Consider the following 19203-nt stretch of genomic DNA (forward strand, 5'->3'; position numbering starts at 1 on the left):
TCCATGGTGATACTGCCATACTGCATCCCAATACAGCGTTTCAAATAAAAAATTAAAATATTTAAAAAAAATGAATACAGATAAATATCATGGTGTTCCTGGTTTACCTGAACCTTGGGATCTTGACTGAAGTTTTGAGGTTCCTCTTCCACCAGAGAAAAGGGTTCACTACCTACTGGCTCAAGTTGTAAATGTTTTGTAATTTTATTATTTATTTATTTTTTTCTTTGGTGTGAAATAAGCTAAAACAAAAAGTGTTTTCTGGGGGATTCTGGTTCAAAACAAGTTGCACACAAGTGTATTCTATTGCTATTCTGGAAGCTTACAACCCTTGTAACTAATCCCTGAGGAGGACGGATCAATAAACCACCTCACACCTTTTATTCTCCAAAGAGAAGCACAGACTCAGATTTCATTAATCCTCTGTGTGTGATAAGCAACCAACACTCAACATGATGAGGCACATGGCGGCTCTTTGGGGAAGAAAAACAAAAGTGTTTGTCTTCATAACAGCTTTGACTGAGATCCTAAAGCAGCAGCGGCTGTTTGTTAAGTAATTCACCGCATGGTGATGCTGACGGAGATATACTGAGTCTCATTCATGAAGCATGAGTTTGCGTGTAAAACGTGATCAGTGAGAACGTTACTAGATTTTTGGGATTCATCAATATTTCAGTAGCTGCGATCTTTCCAAATCGACTCAGAAACTCTACACCTGCTCCGGAGCATGAGTAGAGAATCATCGTCACTATTGGGAATGCTCATTCAAATTAATATTGAGCTGTTTCATGTGATCAAGACGCCTCCAAAAAAACTGATTTTAACAGAAGAATGAAAATGCACCACATTTAGTTAAATTACTTGACAATTAGCAGGTTTAAAACTAAGATTATGATCATGATTATGAATTGAAATCAACTGAATATATTACACTTTATTTCTACATAATGAATTTTTATAAAATAATGATATTGAAACATAAGAATATAGGCTAATAACAGGATGAATAAACCTTAATATGTTAAAAATCTTGTGGGTTATTTCCTGACATAAAGATTTCCTTAATAACACAAGCCATCTGAGTCTAATACAAACCCAAAGTTCATATAATATCACTGATCACAGCAGGTTGAACTTCCTCTTTAGCTTTAGCTCCAGAAGTGTATCTGTCAGGGATCTGATAAGATTGTCTTCATATATATTGTCTGATCGGAAAGTTGTGTAAGGATGATTTACTGAATGTGTCACGTCTGTGGGTGTTGACTGTCTAACAAGAAAATACAGTACATGTTTTAACTTCACTACTCACAGAAAATACATTGTTTTTAGGCCAATAATATTTATTTATTATTATTTCAAAATGATTTAGCTTCAGATCAAGCCGCACATTTTGATGTGTTTTTTGTCTGTATGCGCTCAACGGTGCGGGCTGTGAAAAGTGCCAAAAACGGAAGGTGGATAATAATAAGAGGCCCGGGGAATAAACTATATCTCTGCTTTAGAGGTGTCCACAGTGGGCTGGCGAGCACAGTCCACTAATAACCATGATCTGCTCTCACTTTTAGATTCATCAAATACTTGTTTACACATTTGTATCATCACATCTCAGGGTTTCGCCTGGTCCATGAATTTTTGTGAAAATCTGCGGAGGGATTTACTTGTGCTTCAATGAGAACCAGCGTCTATTATGTTTATTAATATATACAGTATATATATAAGAGTCAGGCTTTTCAGTTTCTCTTGTCCTAGATAGCAGCAGCTCATCTAATGGAAATCAGTTTGATTGAAGTGTTTTTTAATGGAAAAAAAAGGTCTGCAATTACTTTCAGATAAACACTGGCTGAGAGGTGTGAGAGATATGTAACACTGCAGTGACATTATTTCTTATTCAAAGTGACAAAAAAATTTTGATCGGCTGCTGCGGGTTTCTTTTTTTCACAGTAGATATTTAAAGATTTGTTTTCTCAAATAAGGCGTGAATATAGTCATTGGAGAAGCCAAAACAGTTTAGCTACCCTGCCTTCTTGACCACTTCTCCATCTGGTTGAAGGTTATTTTGCGGTGTTTCAATACTTTTTTAAGGACAGGATGAAACAACAAAATCGTGTTTTCTTTTTGTCCTTATGAAATTTCAATAATGTCTTGAATGTCCTTGTGTTCTTGTTGTACTTCACCGTCTGCATCAGTGAGTGAAATTGAAATGATGTTGTTTCAGGCACATTTGGGAGAAAGAAGGATCCGTGATCAACGTCCAGTCAATCCCTCGCATGCGGATGGATATCGACGGCACGCTGCACATCTCGCAGACGTGGTCGGGTGACATCGGCACCTACACCTGCCGGGTGACATCGGTGGGCGGGAATGACTCACGCAGTGCACATCTACGTGTCAGGTAACTATGGTTTCTCTCTGGCTTGTTTTCCCTCTGACCACGCCCCTTAGTAGCCTGGTACTAATTGAAGATTCTGCTACCGACACCTTTTCCCATCATCACACTAAGGATTTTTTTCTTTTCAGTTTTGGTAAATTTCCACTCCAAGCTTTTATCTTTCAGAGAAAATGTGTAAAAATAGTTTCCCTGTGCAAAAGAACACTTGTTGACAAGTGACACATCAATCTGGTGTCTCTGACTTTGTTACTTATCAGTTCCTTTTTGAAAAAACACACTTTATCAAGTCTGCCACTGAAAGAACATGTTTTGATTCTCAGTTCGGTGGCCCTAAAAGAGCCGGAGTTTGAAACCCAGCCCTACCTAGCAGTGTATAACTAATTTATAAATAGAATCACTATAATAGAATAATAACTAACTCTAATAACATTTAATCTAGCACAGACCTGGGCTCCATCCATGCGGCCCACATGAACTTAAAATAATAATATAAAACTGACCATTTATAATAGCTATCCATCAATACTAGGACTAGATCAACCCTAAATATATTTTCTTAAAGATATATTTTTTTGAATATCTTCTTTCTCATAGCTGCTTTTATATGATGTTTTTAAATAAAATGTATACAAAATTAAATATTAAACAATTAATTTACCACCGGTCTTACTGTAATTACTTCATTATGCATTTTTGTGCGTATATTTTCCTAAAGATAAATATATTTTTTTCTCCTCATTTTTCCTTTTTATGGGTATTTGTTGTATAATTTTCGTAGTGTTTCTTACGAATATTTATTTAATAAAATGTATATTAAATGAATAAAATAAGATAAAATAAAATGATGCCATATTAAAACTAAGATATATGAACTATGCAATGTTTTTTAGAATCTTAAATTAAAATGATTTATAATAAAATATATACGCAATCAAATTAAAACCCAAGCTTATTTTCAAATGTCCTTTTATTTATTTGTGTTAAAATTTTCCCATCATATAATTCTTTAGTTGTACCCTGCCTTCTTTTGGCTTGACGGCCCTTATATCAGCCACGGTAGATAATGTGGCCCCTGAGTAAAAATAATCGCTCACCCCTGCTCTAGCAGCCTCTTAGTCAAACGGCGGAACCCAAATGTTAGTTCACTGTGTTCCAATGACGATTGCAGCCATTTTACTAAACTTTCCCATTTTAAATACTATAAATCGTCCATTTTTTCGACCTCCCTCGATAAAAGAGATTGTCGTTTTAAAAGCTTTTATTCTTACTCAACACATTTGGGCAAGGACGAAGTCTATTATTCTGACTTCTTTTTTCTGCCTGTACACTCTTCAAAACTTTGCTGCCATTGTCCAACTCTTGCCGACCGACTGTTGCAAATGGGATTTCACTGATTGATCGCGTCTCTTTGTCCACCAACTTGTTCTTTTTTTTTGCCGTGCGGCTGCTTTGTTTCAAATCTATTCATGCTGTTCGGTTTAATGTATCTATTTGTCTGTGTTTATCAGATTTTATGCTTGAATGGATTTGGGATCTGCAACCTTGGCTCCATTTATTCATGTCCTCCTGCATTGTCCTTCTATCTGCTCGCCTCTGCTATTGAATACAATTCCTCTCCGATTCTGGTTTTGTTCCGTGTGACTGCGAGTCCGTTTTGACTGGATGCATTTCATTTCTTTTTCTGAAGCCTAGGTTGTGCAACTCGAATGAAAGTAAAAACATGGCTCTCCCAGCAGGGATTGAAAGGTTCATTCATAAAGGAGTCTTCATTTGTCACGACAGGCAGCTGCCTCATGCTCCGGAGAACCCCACCGCTTTGCTGAGCAAGTCCGAGAAGAGAGCAATTGATCTGATCTGGGCCAAACCCTTCGACGGCAACAGTCCGCTCATTCGGTACATCCTGGAGGTTTCTGAGAACAGTGAGTTTATTAGATTCATATTTGTATAACAAGCGTGTTCGCCTTTTATATCAGCTGTTGCAGGTTGTTACTAAAAAGATTCTTCCACACCAAAGTGTGAACTCTGTGTACTCCAAAACTGAAACTTAGAGACTTACTTTTGAAAAAAGATTCGACCACAGGATTGAGATAAGCAGCAATAAATGCTCAAATACATGCATTTCCCATCAATCCCAAGTTAGCTATGGCTGCCCTGGTGCCTGTTTATATCATGGATGAAATCAAATATTGAGACATCCATAATATTTTCAGCTGCTTCCTAACTATAATGTGGCTGGTGTATATCCGTATAATCGTATAATACTTTATAGAATATTTTAAACTAATCTACCTGCTTATTCTTTAAACAGAATTTAGGGGGAAAAAAGTACTATTTGTCTTGTTGCAATTGCAGTTAAAATCTGTATCTATCTTAAGTCATTTTTTGGATTACAATTTTTTTTTTACCTCTCAATTGAACTTAATTTTCCATGTCCAACAGGTGCAATCGCCCAGCGATGTTGTTGTAGTGCCTGAACTACATCAGTCACATGTTCATTTCAAGTGTATTGTGTAAAACTATTACTTGGAATGTCTTAATGTTGAAAAACTCCTGGAGATTCAATTGGGGATTTTATGTGTCCAAACAGGAACGAAAATAAAATTTTATTAATGTTAGATAATACGTGGTTTTAAATGTCAAAGTACTTTATTGCTACACTTGTATTTTACTTTTGCATTTACAGTTGCATTTATGCTACATGAGTACTTTTTTTTCTATAAGGATTGTTTAATTTTGATCAGTCACGACCCACAGAAGTTTCCAGCAATTATTTTAACCAGGTCTTCACTACACAATTTTGTCTGGACAACCTGCACAGCATGTATCCATGTGACTACCAAAGGCATTACATCAGTGGGTCAGAGAGTTTTCATATGAAGTACTGAGAGACTTTTTTAACTTATAATGAAGATAAAACAAACCAACGAGAGCTTTTATCTTTACTTTATTCATGTTGTATTTGGCAACGGCGAATTAAAAATGTTAAAGCACAGTGGTTTTCTGATCTGATCTGCGTAATTTAGCGTATTGTTGTTTTAACTTGACTTCCCTTTTGTCCATTCATCTATTGTTGCTTTTTTCCTTGATAAATACTGTGGTTTTTTTTTATTTCCCAAGCGATTACTGGAAAAACAACCAAGTAATTAAAACCCAAGTTTGATTTTTACTGAGAACTTTTGCGATGCTCAAGGGAATCGCCAATGATTGGCTGGATTTGTTTTTATTTGAGGCGGTGTGGATTCAGTCAATGCGCTTTCCCCAAGAAATTAAACACACCATCGGCCCAAGCTCAACTCGTAGGCTTGAAAAGGAATTGCAGATGCCGATCGATAAGTCTAATTAAGAATGTCCATCAATACGAATCGGCACTTGCATGTAAGAGATGATCCGTGGAGTTACACAAGTATTTTTCTCATGTAGTGCTTCAATCGTGAAAAGATTTTCTATGACAGAAATTATTTCTGGCAGTTGTTTTTGTTCTTTTTCTTCTCCCTGTGGTTCATACGTGCCTCTTATTCGATATGGCTCATCCTCTCAGACGCTCCCTGGGCGATCCTCTTGGCCAACATTGAACCCGAGTCCACGGCCGTGACGGTGAACGGCCTGATCCCGGCGCGATCCTACCAGTTCCGGATGTGCGCGGTCAACGATGTGGGGAAGGGCCAGTTCAGCAAAGAGACGGAGCGGTGAGTCGCACAGGAAGTCGTACGAGAAAACCAATTAAGTTTGATCCATAACATAAAAATCTACTCCCGCATTGCAAACATATGATTCAGTCCAGGAATAAATGCATTAAATATACAGAAAGTACACAATACTGGTTTACTTCAGAGACATGTTAGTGCGTATTAGCCTAAACTAAATGGCTGCGGCTCCTCCAGTTTTATAAGCTTGTGTCATAAGTAAGTAATCACCTCTCCACTTGAAGAAGCACTTCACAAGCTTTTGATCTTAAGAACATACTTATATATATTATTAGCCTCCTTGTATCCCATACATCCTCCAGCTATGGCAGCACTTTTATCTACACTAGCTCTTCCATCGGTGTATTAGTCGTCTATTATCTGCTTATTGGTCCGAAACATTTTTTTTCCCAGGGTCTCTCTCCCTGAAGAGCCACCAAGTGCACCCCCACAGAACGTGATCGCGAGTGGAAGAACAAACCAGTCCATAATGATCCAGTGGCAGCCCCCTCCTGAGAGCCACCAGAACGGCCTCCTGCGTGGATACACTGTGAGGTAAGCACCTGCGATGTGTTTCACTGGGCCTCTGTAGCACAAATGAAAAGTATTTTATCGATTCATATTTGCTGCTTGTCTTTTCTTTATTATGAGGCTTTGAGAGTCTGAGAGCATTTACAGAGTTGACTTTAATGATGTCCCTGCTGTGTCAGTGATTGTTAGAAGAGAGAGAAAAAAAAAATCTGCATTTCGAGGGGAAAACCAGAACATTGTGACTGTTTTGACTCTAACGGGCTGAGTCAGCCTGTTCCAAAGTCATGTAAACACACAATTAGGTCGCGCCTTCTGACAGGACGTCTGTAGTCCGCGGTCCAGGTCTCTGACAACAGAGTCTTTGTCTCTCCCTAGCAGGAATTATGAGGTATTACAGGCGTACAATGTGTTCCAGATACCGTCTCACCGGACTGCCAGTGGACTACCAGATCAAAAACATCTCCAGCACGGATGTGACCAACCTGCTGCTGGAAGATCTCATCATCTGGACCAACTATGAGATCGAGGTGGCCGCGTACAACGGAGCAGGTCTAGGAACGTTCAGCCATAAAGTGACAGAGTGGACTCTACAGGGAGGTGAGCGTCTCATTTGTTGGAATGGTAACGTACATATTTCGTTTTGCCGTTGTTAAAGGGTTTGTATTTATAAACGAGTCATTTTTTAGGTTGCTGGGCCTAAATCTAAATCCATCAAACAAAGAGAATCTATAACTCTTGACACGTGTTGAATCAATGAGACACAGCATGAGTCCAGACCTGCACGAATCGCCGCTGACAACAACCTGACATCACCAGGCGACACATCAAAAATGACACTCACACCTTTGTCTCTCTCTCTCTCTCTTCACCTCCTTCTCCGTCTAGTTCCAACCATCGCCCCGGGCAACGTGCAGGCCGAGTCGGTCAACTCCACCACTATCCGTTTCACATGGACAGCCCCGAACCCTCAGTTCATCAACGGCATTAACCAGGGCTACAAGGTCAGTGGCATCATCACCGCCGGCCATCATGTTCATCGACGGAAGTGTCACAGTGACGTGGGAGAAGCAGGCGGGCGAGACGTGTTTGGCACCGGCATGAGCAATGGACTTTGTTTACCCGTTTGTCAAAGCGAGGTCGTTCTCTTCATCTCCGGCGCTGTTCGTCCAGTGTTTTATTGTAAGGACGCGTGCGTGTGATGATGGATATCTTCATTACATAGTCATGAGTGTTGTCGGTCTCTGCATCACTTCACCGCTGAGGCCCCTGGGGGATCGGTGGCCACGCCCACTTTGTGCTTTTTAATCATGTTGACACGTAATTCCTGCACAGTCGTCATGCACTCCTTTCTACTGATTGATTTGTCCTGTTGGAACTTTGGATTATAAAACAGATCATGACGCCATCGAGCCATAGCTTAGAGTCGAGTCTTATTTTCCGATCACAACTTTCTGTTCTGTAACGGACCCTAAGTCCGGTCAAAAGTTCAGAATCGTCCCCAAATCAACATCAAAGTCTCAGAAGATCAGTCAGGATTGGCTCACTGACTTCAACAAGGGTTTGCAGGATTCACAGTGAAATGAACTAAGTTTGACTCGTGTCAGATTCTAGTCTGAGCCATCGTTGTTGAAGTGTGCAGTCAAATCTTCAAAATCGGTTTTCTTTGAGCTTAACTTTACATCAACTGACATATATTGGAGCCGTGAGTTCCATGAGTTTTAAACCCGTTCGGTCTTGAAACTGTGAAAATAATATTTAAAAAAAACTTGACATCATTTCCTTAATCCAATTACGGACGGTCCAGTCCATATTCTGGATCAGTTTCTCAAGACCAAAATAGTCCTGTATATCCAGGAAAAAACATAATACACCATAAAATAAATCCATAACTTTATAACATGTATTAATACGTCTGCAGCCATTCTATCTTTGACATGTTGATACCTTAGTACAAGGTTTGTACTTCATTTTTTGTCTCACACACCGGGAGGCAATAGTTTAAACAATGAGATCTAACGTTTTCGGAAAGTTATGAAAAGTCCATGTTATAGTATGAAAAACATAAAAAATAAAATAGCTTGACGGACAAAAAAACCTAACCTTAAGTACATTCAAATACATCTCAATGCCCTTAGTTGGTTGAACAACATGGTCTCATTTGAGTTCTTCTTTTAACTCATTTTGTTGGTTAATTGTAAGGCTGACTAGTTATTTTAGATATAAAGCCACAAGTATATTGCATAGAGTTTGTTTGTTTGTTTTATTTATTCCATATTGTGGTGCATTATATTTGTACCGGTGAATTGCTGCACCTGCGGACTGCAAAGTAGAAAAATTGTGAATTAATTTTAGTTTTATACCATATGTTAGTAGCTAAAGAACCAAGCATTACCCAGGGATTTTTATAATATAAGTAAATAATGTTTTGAATGGAAAATTCAAAGGCCGTGTAATTTAGTTTGAAATATTTTGTTGTCCTTGTTGTGTATTGTTCTGTCGTTTAAACGCTTTGTGAACATGCTCGGCGAAAGGCCAATTGCAACAGATTACTAAAAATGGCTAAAGGCTTAAAGAAACCACTTACGACTTTTGAAGGTAACCCCAAGGCCCACAAACAAATGTAGTACTACAAATGTAGTATCCCTTGTGTTGAGGATAAAGGTAAAAAGGCTGTAGCTTCCTTAAACGTTGAGCTACAGAGCTCTAATTTAAGGCAGTAGTTAGAGCATAAATGCTTTTGGCTTTTTTCGGCCAAAATATTAGGCTTTATCCAGAAACAGAGAAGTTCGTACATTGGCCAAGAAGATCTCTTTTCGATGCATGAGATGGTTACAAGGCTGGCCTTTATAGATAGAGATGTATACCTTTTTAGTTTTTCCGACTGACCCTTATTTGATGAAATGATGAGAGGGCTGAGCTCACTTTTCTTGATTTTGTTTAAAGTTTATAATGTCACTTTCTATCCTTCATTCTGTCCACTGGCTAGTGCACCGTTAGAAGCTCATCCTTGTGAGACTAATAAAGGCGTATCCTCTCTCCCTGCTCTGTCGTTCCAGCTTCTGGCCTGGGAGCCCAGCAAACAGCAGGATGTTACCATGCTTACAGTAAAACCCAACTTCCAGGACAGCGTCCACGTGGGATACATGACAGGCCTGAAGAAGTTCTCCGAGTATTACACCTCGGTGCTTTGCTTCACCACTCCGGGGGACGGTCCCCGCAGCCCGCCTCGAGTGCTGAGGACACACGAGGACAGTAAGTGACTTTCCCTTTTCCGCGGATTTGACTCTCACGAATCACGGCGGACAGCGGCGCCGCTCAGAGACCGGTCGTCTGGGCTTTGTCTATTATTCATGCCGTACAAAGTTGTGGAGAAGTGCTAATAAATATTCTACAGAACTCATCGTGCTGGAGTTTCATCAGAGCTAATTGGTATCGGTTCTGTCGCTTTACTTGGTCTTATGCCATTTTATTCTTGAACATCTCCTTTGACGAGGACTATCCAAATTTCAGTTACTTTCTCCTACATGGGTTTTTTTCTTCACCTGTATTCCTGAAAGTATACTTTTTTTCTCTCCTGACTTTGCTTCCTGTGTTCGTAACGACTTCAACTTGGGCTCCTCTGATTTGATTCTTCTCCGTCCTCGCAGCCCCCGGAGCCGTCGGGCACCTGAGCTTCACCGAAATTCTGGACACGTCACTCAAAGTCAGCTGGAGCGAGCCCAGCGAGAAGAACGGCGTCCTCACCGGTACATTAATTATCCATAATTATACCCTGACGTTCATTGGAATGAAGACCATTTTTCTTCCCGGAGCCTGACTCCGAGTGAGCGCGACGTGATATACCCCTCGGATGATAATTAGCAGCAGGACGAAGTGCTTTCGGGCGAACACCAGACGGCTGCTTCATCATTTGTTTATTTATTGTATTTGTGTCACACGTCTGTGGACTCACCGAATCTAGCAGTCAGCAGATGTGCGGCGGTGCATGATCGAGGTTGTTATGGAGGAGGTTTGCTCAAGTTAGATGTTCTTCAGACTATAGCGCAGTATTTTACACACATTTAAAACCACTACTGGTCAAAAGTTTTAGAACACCATGATTATTTAGTCACAACATAAGGCCCATCAAAACATTGAAATGGTAGACAGCTAAGTAGAGAACTGCTAGAAGTTTTAAGAAAGATGTACAGGTAACCCAAAACTAAAAAATAATTTCAGAGTGGGATTTTTCCACTGAACAAAAATGGGTTAGCAACTCATAGTGATGTCGGTCATCATGTTGACAAAGAGTTGGGATTATTTTCAGAGTTTTTTTAGAGTTATAGACAAAAATGTATGTTCATTTGAATCTTTATCATCTTTATTTCACATATAACCCACACTTAAACACTTAAAACATACAATTACCTCCATAATGCTCGTCTGCAACGTCCGAATTGTTATTGAAACCTCGACATTAGGAATTGTTCCTGAAAAAAGTACACAAAAAAACTGTATTTTAAGCTTGTGTTAAGCGGACCCTGCTAGGCAAGATGCAAGGTCAACATCCCACACAAACAGGATGTACATGCCGTGAGCAATTCCTGTGTAGACAGTTGACTGCACGCGATGATAACCCAAAGTAGGCTGATTGTCTTCAATACAAAATGGACGTTACAAACTAGCACCAGAGAGGTATTTGGATGTTTTTGAGGTCTTTTTAGACGAAGATGACAACTGAGCTCCAGTCACTTTGTTGAAGTGGAGACACATTTGTGTTTATAACTCTAAAAGGGAACAGATTCATCTGAAAATAATCCCAACTCTTAGTCAACATGAAGGTGAGTAGAAAATGATGGGTTGAACTCACTTTTTAAAGCTGTTAAATCATACCTTGAACGTTGGTGCTACCGATTCCGACATGTTTTCCAACTTTTCTTGTGTACTTAAAACCCACTCTGTCTACATAAAAGTCGTGTTGGAACAAACTGTGGTACCGTACCCTTGAAAGGCTTCATTTGAAGTGTATTACACTGCAGAAAGTATTATGTTTCTATAAAAATGATTTAACGATGGAAGGGGAGACAGACCGTCATAACAACTGAAACTTGTAGCTTTCCTTCAAAAAAAACTCTGCAAAAGTCAAGGTGTCAGTGAGTACTTTTGGTGATGGTTTTGAAGGTTTCCTTCAGCATCAAAAGGCTTTCAGGAACTGGGAGAAACTCTGGTCACAACAGTTTCAAAAGTGTCTGAGAGTCAACAACTCTTCCTAAGGCTTTTGACCAGTATTATACGTTTTATTTTGAACAAACCTTTTCTTTTATTAAGCAGCCACAGGGCATCTTCATCTAGTCAATATTATCCCATTTTATAGGATCTGGCTAATCATCTTACTCAACAAAGCTCTATTCTGAGTATCATGCAGATGACTCAGAGCAGAGGTGGACCATTAGATTTAATAATGTAATAAACAATCCTTTTTTTAAAAAGACGTAAAGATGTCATTTGAATGAATATTATATAATTCGCCTTTAATTTTATTTAAAGACCTTAAAAAACTTAAACTTTTTGTATTTCATATATATTTTGTAACAAATAAAAAAGTAGTTATAGCATGAAATCATAAAAAGATGCTAAATAATCCAAAGTTTTAGTTTTATTGTGTAATATTTTATTAAAATAATGCCCTAAAAAGGGACAAATAATACAGAGAAAAGAGAAAAACAGTCAATGATGAACTAATTACCTTAAAAAAAACATTTATACGGCAGCTGTGATCTCATTGAGGAGTGCATAAATAAAGTCACACTTTTCCCATCTCTGCCCGTGGTAACCATGGCGATACAGATAATTATCAGCATTTAAAAAGATAGTTTCTGTGTATGAGGTTGAGGTTCTAAACCAGTCTCTCTGTGTTGTGATGAAAGCTGCTCCGCAGAATGATCCTTTTGTTTTCAACGCTTCTTCGTTCCATCAAACGGACAGAAGGTAGAAGATAAGATATGAAGTGCAAGAGATAGAGTGGGAAGCTCGGTCATTTAAGACGGATAGCAAAGAGGCTATCGAGCTCCCTGGACTCATCAAGAGGCTGGAGGAGATGAAGCTTCATGAAGCGCTCATTTCCAGAGCTCAGATTAGTAACCAGCATCCCAATAACAGTTCCAAATGATACATTTAGATGTTTTTTTTATCAATTTTCTTTTGATTAAGGAATCAAAAAGTTCACTGCTTCATTTAAATATTGCCAACATATAACTTTTATCTAGTTTTATTACGAAAACAGTAATTACACAAGGGTTTATTTCCATTTTTAATCATATGGCTTATATATTTTCTTCAGAAACAAGCACCAGTGATTTAAACTTCACAATGTTTAAGGTTTATTCCCTTTATATCTTTTATTTTTCACCTCAAATCTTCAGAAGAATCTCACGCAAACAAAGAAAGACTAAAATAGTTGCGGGACACGTGAGCATGCATGATGTATTTAATCTAAAAAAAAAAAAAATCTTTCAAAGTATGGCACATTCCCAGGAGACCGAGACCTGCCACGCCACATTATCGATTTAAAAAAAAACAAGAAGAAAAGAAGTGCTCTTAACATCTCCTGCGAGCACGTGAGAAGAGCTGCCGGCACAGAGGCAAATCACATTAAGTTTAGCGCGGGGAGGAATAATCACGGCTGATTTAATTTGCTCTATTCAATTTTTGATGAAGTTAATTTAATATTTCTCTCAGCCTGCCGGCGACCAAGAGTCGTAAAAATGTAGATTACTTGTTGTATTTTCTTTTTTTGCGTCAGAGTGCATTCTGACGGCGGTTTGACCTCTGAAATGATTGCAGGTTACCGGATTTCTTGGGAGGAGTTCAACCGCACCAACACCAGGGTCACCCACTACCTCCCCAACGTGACGCTGGAGTACCGCGTGACCGGGCTGACCGCGCTCACCACCTACACCATCGAGGTGGCGGGCATGACCTCCAAGGGTCAAGGTCAACTGTCGTCCTCCACCATCTCGTCGGGGGTGCCGCCAGGTCGGTGACGGGATTCATGCTGACTCATCAAAACGTGACGTACAATGCAGACTTTCTTAGGAAAGGGAGAGAATAGGAAAGATTTGCATCCTGAAGTGCGCACATCTGGCGGCTCCTCCAACCAACGCCGGCGTCTCTGATTACCTCCGCAACTGTTTACGTAGAGCAACACGCCCGTGCGCTCGTGACTTAATGATGCAGCTGAACGCCGTTGCGACGATCAGTCACGCGGAAGATTTAGAGGCGATAATTTCACCTCTAATCTGCATTTCATTAGGGCTGAAGACACACACACATTTAAGCGAGAGGGGAGCAAATTGCCGCGTCGCGCCCGAGGGAGCGATTGTGTGTCTGTAATTTTCGGCCACTGTCCACACTCCAGTACGTTACTGTGTCACATTAACACCTTCCAGCTCGGATTTATGCGCGGCTTTTCTGCGCTTCACTCACTAATGGCACTTTAATGTTTATTAGAGCGATGAAGGAGGAAGGAAGATGAAGCCATTTTGTGCTCGTAATACAGTCGCCTCTGTCAGGCAGGATCCCGACTTGCTTTTTACACCTGAGATGCTTCCAGAATAATCCCTTCCTTAGTGTAGAACAGAAGAGTTTGAGCTCTTGTCCCCAGATAACCCTTGTTTGATTGAGCACGCGGAGATGTTTCTTCACATCCTGCGTGGATTAAAAAATAATTTTAATTTGCCAGGTGTGAAATCACAGAATCAAAGAGTGCTTTATACATCAACACAACAGCAGGTCTATGAACTGCTCAATTGTGAGAGCTGGTTTAAGTGTAATAGTGTTCGTGTTAATGTTGCTGTGTGCTCCAGTAAACGCCTCTTGCCCTAGGAAGCTTGGATACACTTTCCTCTAGGGCCAGGTGTTTATACAGTGTCTGTAGTTAGGGGCCATCATGAAAAAAAGGAGGGAAAAAGTATAAAATCCAAGCATACAATGAAGAGTAAAACAGCAATGTTTTAAAAATGTCAGTTTTATTGCTTATTTTGGATCTTTGGACACTCTCTCAGACTGATGTTGTCATGGCATGTATTTTATTGTTGTCTTATTATCTCATTTTAAACATAACTAAAAGCTAAATTTCGGGAAGTTGGACCTCCTTTTTCTCATGATTTATTTCTGACTCTATAGATGTTTTTATATCATGTCAAGTCTTACAATAAGAAAAGTATTTTAAGAGATTTAAATCAAGCAGTATGTACTGTATTTTTTTCTTTTACTTTTTAAAAATGTTAATTCTCTATTAAAGCACTCTTTAATTCAGATTAGTGTTTTACATTCAATTAATTCTTTTTAAGGGGCAATAAACACTCTCAAGAAGGACAAAATCAGAGGGAAAAATCATATATTGAGCGACTAGTAATTAATAATATGAATACATTTTAAAAATGTGTTTGTAAGTTTCTACATGATCTTGGACCTCATGAGGACCACATAAATGCACTAAAGGGCCGCATGAGACCCACGTGTCTTATGTCTTGGTTGCCTCCCATAGTCCAATATTATTAAAAAGCAAACATACATACAGTATTGACTTAACGTTATGCAAGTTGTATTTGTTTTTCCATGATTTATTGTCAGTCTTGTCTTTGCTCATCATCTAAAATCTGCCGACAAACAAAAACAAAAATAGCAAGTACCTCCTATGAACATTATTCCCAAGATCCTGCTTCTATCTTGATCCACCTCGAGCATTAGTTTGTATCTCCAGCAGGATCTTATCTCTTATATATGTGCAGTATGAGTGTGTCCACCAGAGTGTGCTGTGGGAGATGGATCACCCGCAGCCACGGGCTACAGATGAGTCTGGCTCTCTGGGAGAATGACTCAGTGATGTCTCTGCCTCCTCACAGAGCTCCCCGGCCCTCCGACCAACATCGCCATCTCCACCATCGGCCCTCGCTCCGTCAGGCTGATATTCAAGCCCGGGTATGACGGGAAAACCTCCATATCTCGCTGGCAGGTGGAGGCTCAGGTGAGACTCAAGTCTGAAGCACATTCAAATCAGGTTTACATTTTGTACACAAGTTGAACCTTGAATGTTTTTTCAAATATTTTTATTAAATTAATGTTGAAATATAACTTTTATTGGATTTATCTTACTACATTTGAGTTTTTGTTCATTTTAATATGTTATTTATTGCATAATTGGAGTCTTTTTTACCTTCTCAGGTGGGAGCCGTTGGGGATACAGAGGACTGGGTGATGGTCCACCAGGTGGGCAATGAGCCTGATGCTCGCTCCCTAGAGGTCCCAGGACTAAACCCGTACACCTTCTACAGGTGAGCTGCCGAGATACTGCTTTGCAAGTGTTGTCTTTTTTTTAGTGAAACTGCTACGAGGCATGCTAGTCAACAGCCCTGCAGGTTTTAGTTTAAATAATTTTTTTTTAACATGGTTTTCTGTTCTTGATTAAGATGATTTTCATTTTGTTTTCTTTGTCCCACGCTATTGAATGCACCATAGCGTTCTTCGTATATTAAAGGCCCCAAAGCGACAATCACAACAAATACATATTATCCTTTTCATTTTTAAGATACATTCAAAATATGTCTATAAGTCAACCTAAATTATTTCAACACAGTTTTCTTTTTTTTTGTTTAGTCTTTATTTATTTATTGCAATGCCATGGAAAGTAAGACTATGATCTTATCACTATACTGTATGTACACTTTTACTTCAACAACCTACTTTAACCTAAATAGGTATTTTCACTCCAGCTTTATCAGCAATGATCTGCATTTACATACAGAGTACGTGTTAGTTGTGAGAATTCGTTCTCATTACTTGTTTTATAGACAAAAACTACTAATTGATATCCATAATTATACGTATCCAGACAGTTGTGCTGAACTCGTATTTTCAGGCACGAGGCGCACTTTAATTATGAATAATGCAATTAGCGAGGTTTTTGGCGAAGAATTCTCGTTTTTTCTCATTTGGGTTATCGTAGAAATGAATATTCACTGATTGTTACAAACGGAAAACTAGAACATTCAGTGCTTAATTCCAACTCCCTCCTCTTCGAGACGCTTTCCTTGTCCTCCTTTTTCCTTTGATTTGAATTTAAGTCGGGGTGCACGAGCTCTTCTGGCTTGTTTACGCGATCAAAATCAATATAAATACTTCACTTATGCCCTTCCCAAACGACCCGTGCCAGCCGAGCTCGTGGTTATTCAAACATCAGGGCCGCTGCTTTGCATTTCACAGGAGTTAAACGCTCTGGTTGGACTGGAGTTTGCTTCACATACTTGTGCTGGAAAAGAAAATAAACCACCCAATCAGCATATTCATTTTCTTTGATCTGCACTCAAGCACAGTGAAGCCCAGCCGGGGGTATGATGATTGGAAAAAGCCTGCACGATGTTGGTTCAGATGTTTCATTGTGCTGTGCATGACACAGGCCTGAACAACACAAGGGAGCTTGATTGCCGGCCAAGAAGGTGAGGGGTCTGATTTGGGGTGAGGTAACCAGAGTGCCCTCATGAGCGCTACATAACCACCACATGAAACCAAGCTTTTGAATAAAAGACTTGTTGCTGTTGATCATGTGTTTACTTTGTCCTTTGATACGGGAGCGAAAGTGGTGCCTTTTATCGCAGTAGTTTCTTCAGTTAATCTTCTGTATAAACACCTACTAGTCGCTTAGGTATGATCCACTGCTCTTTTATAATAATAATCAATCTCCAACTCCAGGTTTCGCATGTGCCAAGTGAACATCGTCGGTACTAGTCACCCAAGTCAACCATCGAGAAAGATCCAGACCCTCCCTGCACCACCGGACATGGCCCCCGCCAATGTAACCTTGAGGACCGCAAGCGAGACCAGCCTTTGGTTGAGATGGATGGTAAGAAACATCCAATGAATTCAATAAAAGAACAGAATTCCCGATTTATTGTTTACAATTCCAGCCTCTGCCGGAGTGGGAGTACAATGGTCACCCTGAGCAGGTGGGCTACCGGGTTCAGTATTCCCGTGCGGGATCTCCGAGAGGAGCGTTGATCCAGGTCATCACCGACCGCTTGGAAAGAGAGTTCACTATTGAAGACCTGGAGGAGTGGACGGAGTACGAGGTCAGGGTCCAGGCCATCAACGGCATCGGCGTGGGGCCGTGGAGCCAGCCGGTCCGGGGTAGAACGAGGGAGTCTGGTGAGTGAGAAGTGCAGTAGATACCAACACATCCCTTTGCTCAAATGATCTGTTTCCGCTGCCTTTCACAGAATGTTTGAAGGATTTCTTTTGATACATTTAATTGATTTCACTGCAACGCTCGAAATGGGGGAGTTTGTTTTCAAACTGAGATCAAAAAGGCAAAAATCTGCTCGGATTAAAAAGCATGATTAATGGATTTCTGTCTACTGGACTATCTCGACAACTTAGTTCTTCATTCGGCATCTTTTTCATCTGACTTTTTCTTTATAAGTTAAAACATGTCGTTCAATACACCATATCTAACGGAAAGCCTTTAGACTTTGCTTTGTTGTTACAACTTCCTTATCAGGTCCAAAAGCACTTCTGCCAAAAATGACATTGACCTCGTTCATGATGTTGAACTCTGCATTCATTCATTTATCTAATAAGTCCAATCGTAAACATCCAAATTCCTGTGAGCAGTCAAGTGTCTCTTTACAAGTCTGTTTACAGAATCACCGAGCATTTTCAAAGTTCCAATAATTTCCCACCAATAAAGGAATGAGCCAGAAGTACCAGCTGTATAAAGAGAAAGAGAGGGTTTATCATGATAGTAATGCTCCATTTCTCGTCTCTTTACTGGCCTTGATTGGATCAACTCTGTCTATGAGTAGTGTAGTAGGAGTGTGTGTAGGTGTGTAGGAGTGCGTATTTGTGTTTAAAAGACCAATCACAAAATAGAAGGTTAGATTTTCACTTCTCAAAAGACTTTTTAAACCTCGTACGAATATCTGAACCATGTGTCCAAATGCAATCTTGACCGATGTTGAAAAATAGTTCCATGAAAATAACGAAATAATTGAAAATAGCTTTTAAAATGAAGTGGAAGATTGTGATGTGCAAAACCCGCTATGACAACACTACCAACATTAATACATCCTCATCTGGGAAACTCACTTTAAAAATACTTTCCAATTTTGTATTCTAAACTGCTCCGTTTTCCTCTCGCTTTTCTTGGGCAGTCGTCTGCAGACGCGGGCGAGTCTGTAATATAAGCAGTTGACAGAAATTGGGAACACATGGGCTCCAATGTGAAATGTGCTGTCCTTTTTTTTTCCACACACTCAAGCAAATTCTTCAGAATCAGGGGCATTTTGTCCAGGGACGGCTGCCAGGAAAGAGAAAAGACCTGCTCTTTGTATTTGATTTCCTGTGCATCTCTGGAGGCCCAAAGGCTACAGGAGGATTCAAGACTCTGCCACAAGCACAGAAATAAAGAGGATAACTCTGTCTAAAAGCAAACTGTCTCGGTGTAAATCAGCTAACTGTTTATCAGGCTTGTGAATACACATTTAGATCCATAACAGATACACTTCTTTTGAATAAACATCTGATTAAAACCACTAGACAATGTTTTGTTTGAGTTTAAAATAGGAA

General features: G+C 39.7%; 1 protein-coding gene across 6 annotated transcripts in view; it reads left to right on the forward strand.

Annotated features, from left to right (window-relative positions):
- Positions 1-19203, forward strand: part of sdk2b (sidekick cell adhesion molecule 2b) — a 245957-nt gene that overhangs the window by 196227 nt on the left and 30527 nt on the right. For all 6 annotated transcript variants that reach the window (XM_087784060.1, XM_087784063.1, XM_087784061.1 and 3 more), the window contains exons 13-25: positions 2216-2392; positions 4172-4308; positions 5928-6075; positions 6487-6627; positions 7019-7200; positions 7489-7604; positions 9660-9855; positions 10251-10349; positions 13426-13617; positions 15489-15610; positions 15808-15917; positions 17332-17482; positions 17547-17784. In XM_087784060.1, the coding sequence (XP_087640186.1) occupies positions 2216-2392; positions 4172-4308; positions 5928-6075; positions 6487-6627; positions 7019-7200; positions 7489-7604; positions 9660-9855; positions 10251-10349; positions 13426-13617; positions 15489-15610; positions 15808-15917; positions 17332-17482; positions 17547-17784 (2009 nt within the window). The remainder of the gene's footprint in view (positions 1-2215; positions 2393-4171; positions 4309-5927; positions 6076-6486; positions 6628-7018; positions 7201-7488; positions 7605-9659; positions 9856-10250; positions 10350-13425; positions 13618-15488; positions 15611-15807; positions 15918-17331; positions 17483-17546; positions 17785-19203) is intronic.

The sequence above is a fragment of the Callionymus lyra genome, chromosome 2 (assembly GCF_982586985.1).
Source record: "Callionymus lyra chromosome 2, fCalLyr1.hap1.1, whole genome shotgun sequence".
Taxonomy (NCBI): Eukaryota; Metazoa; Chordata; class Actinopteri; order Syngnathiformes; family Callionymidae; genus Callionymus; species Callionymus lyra.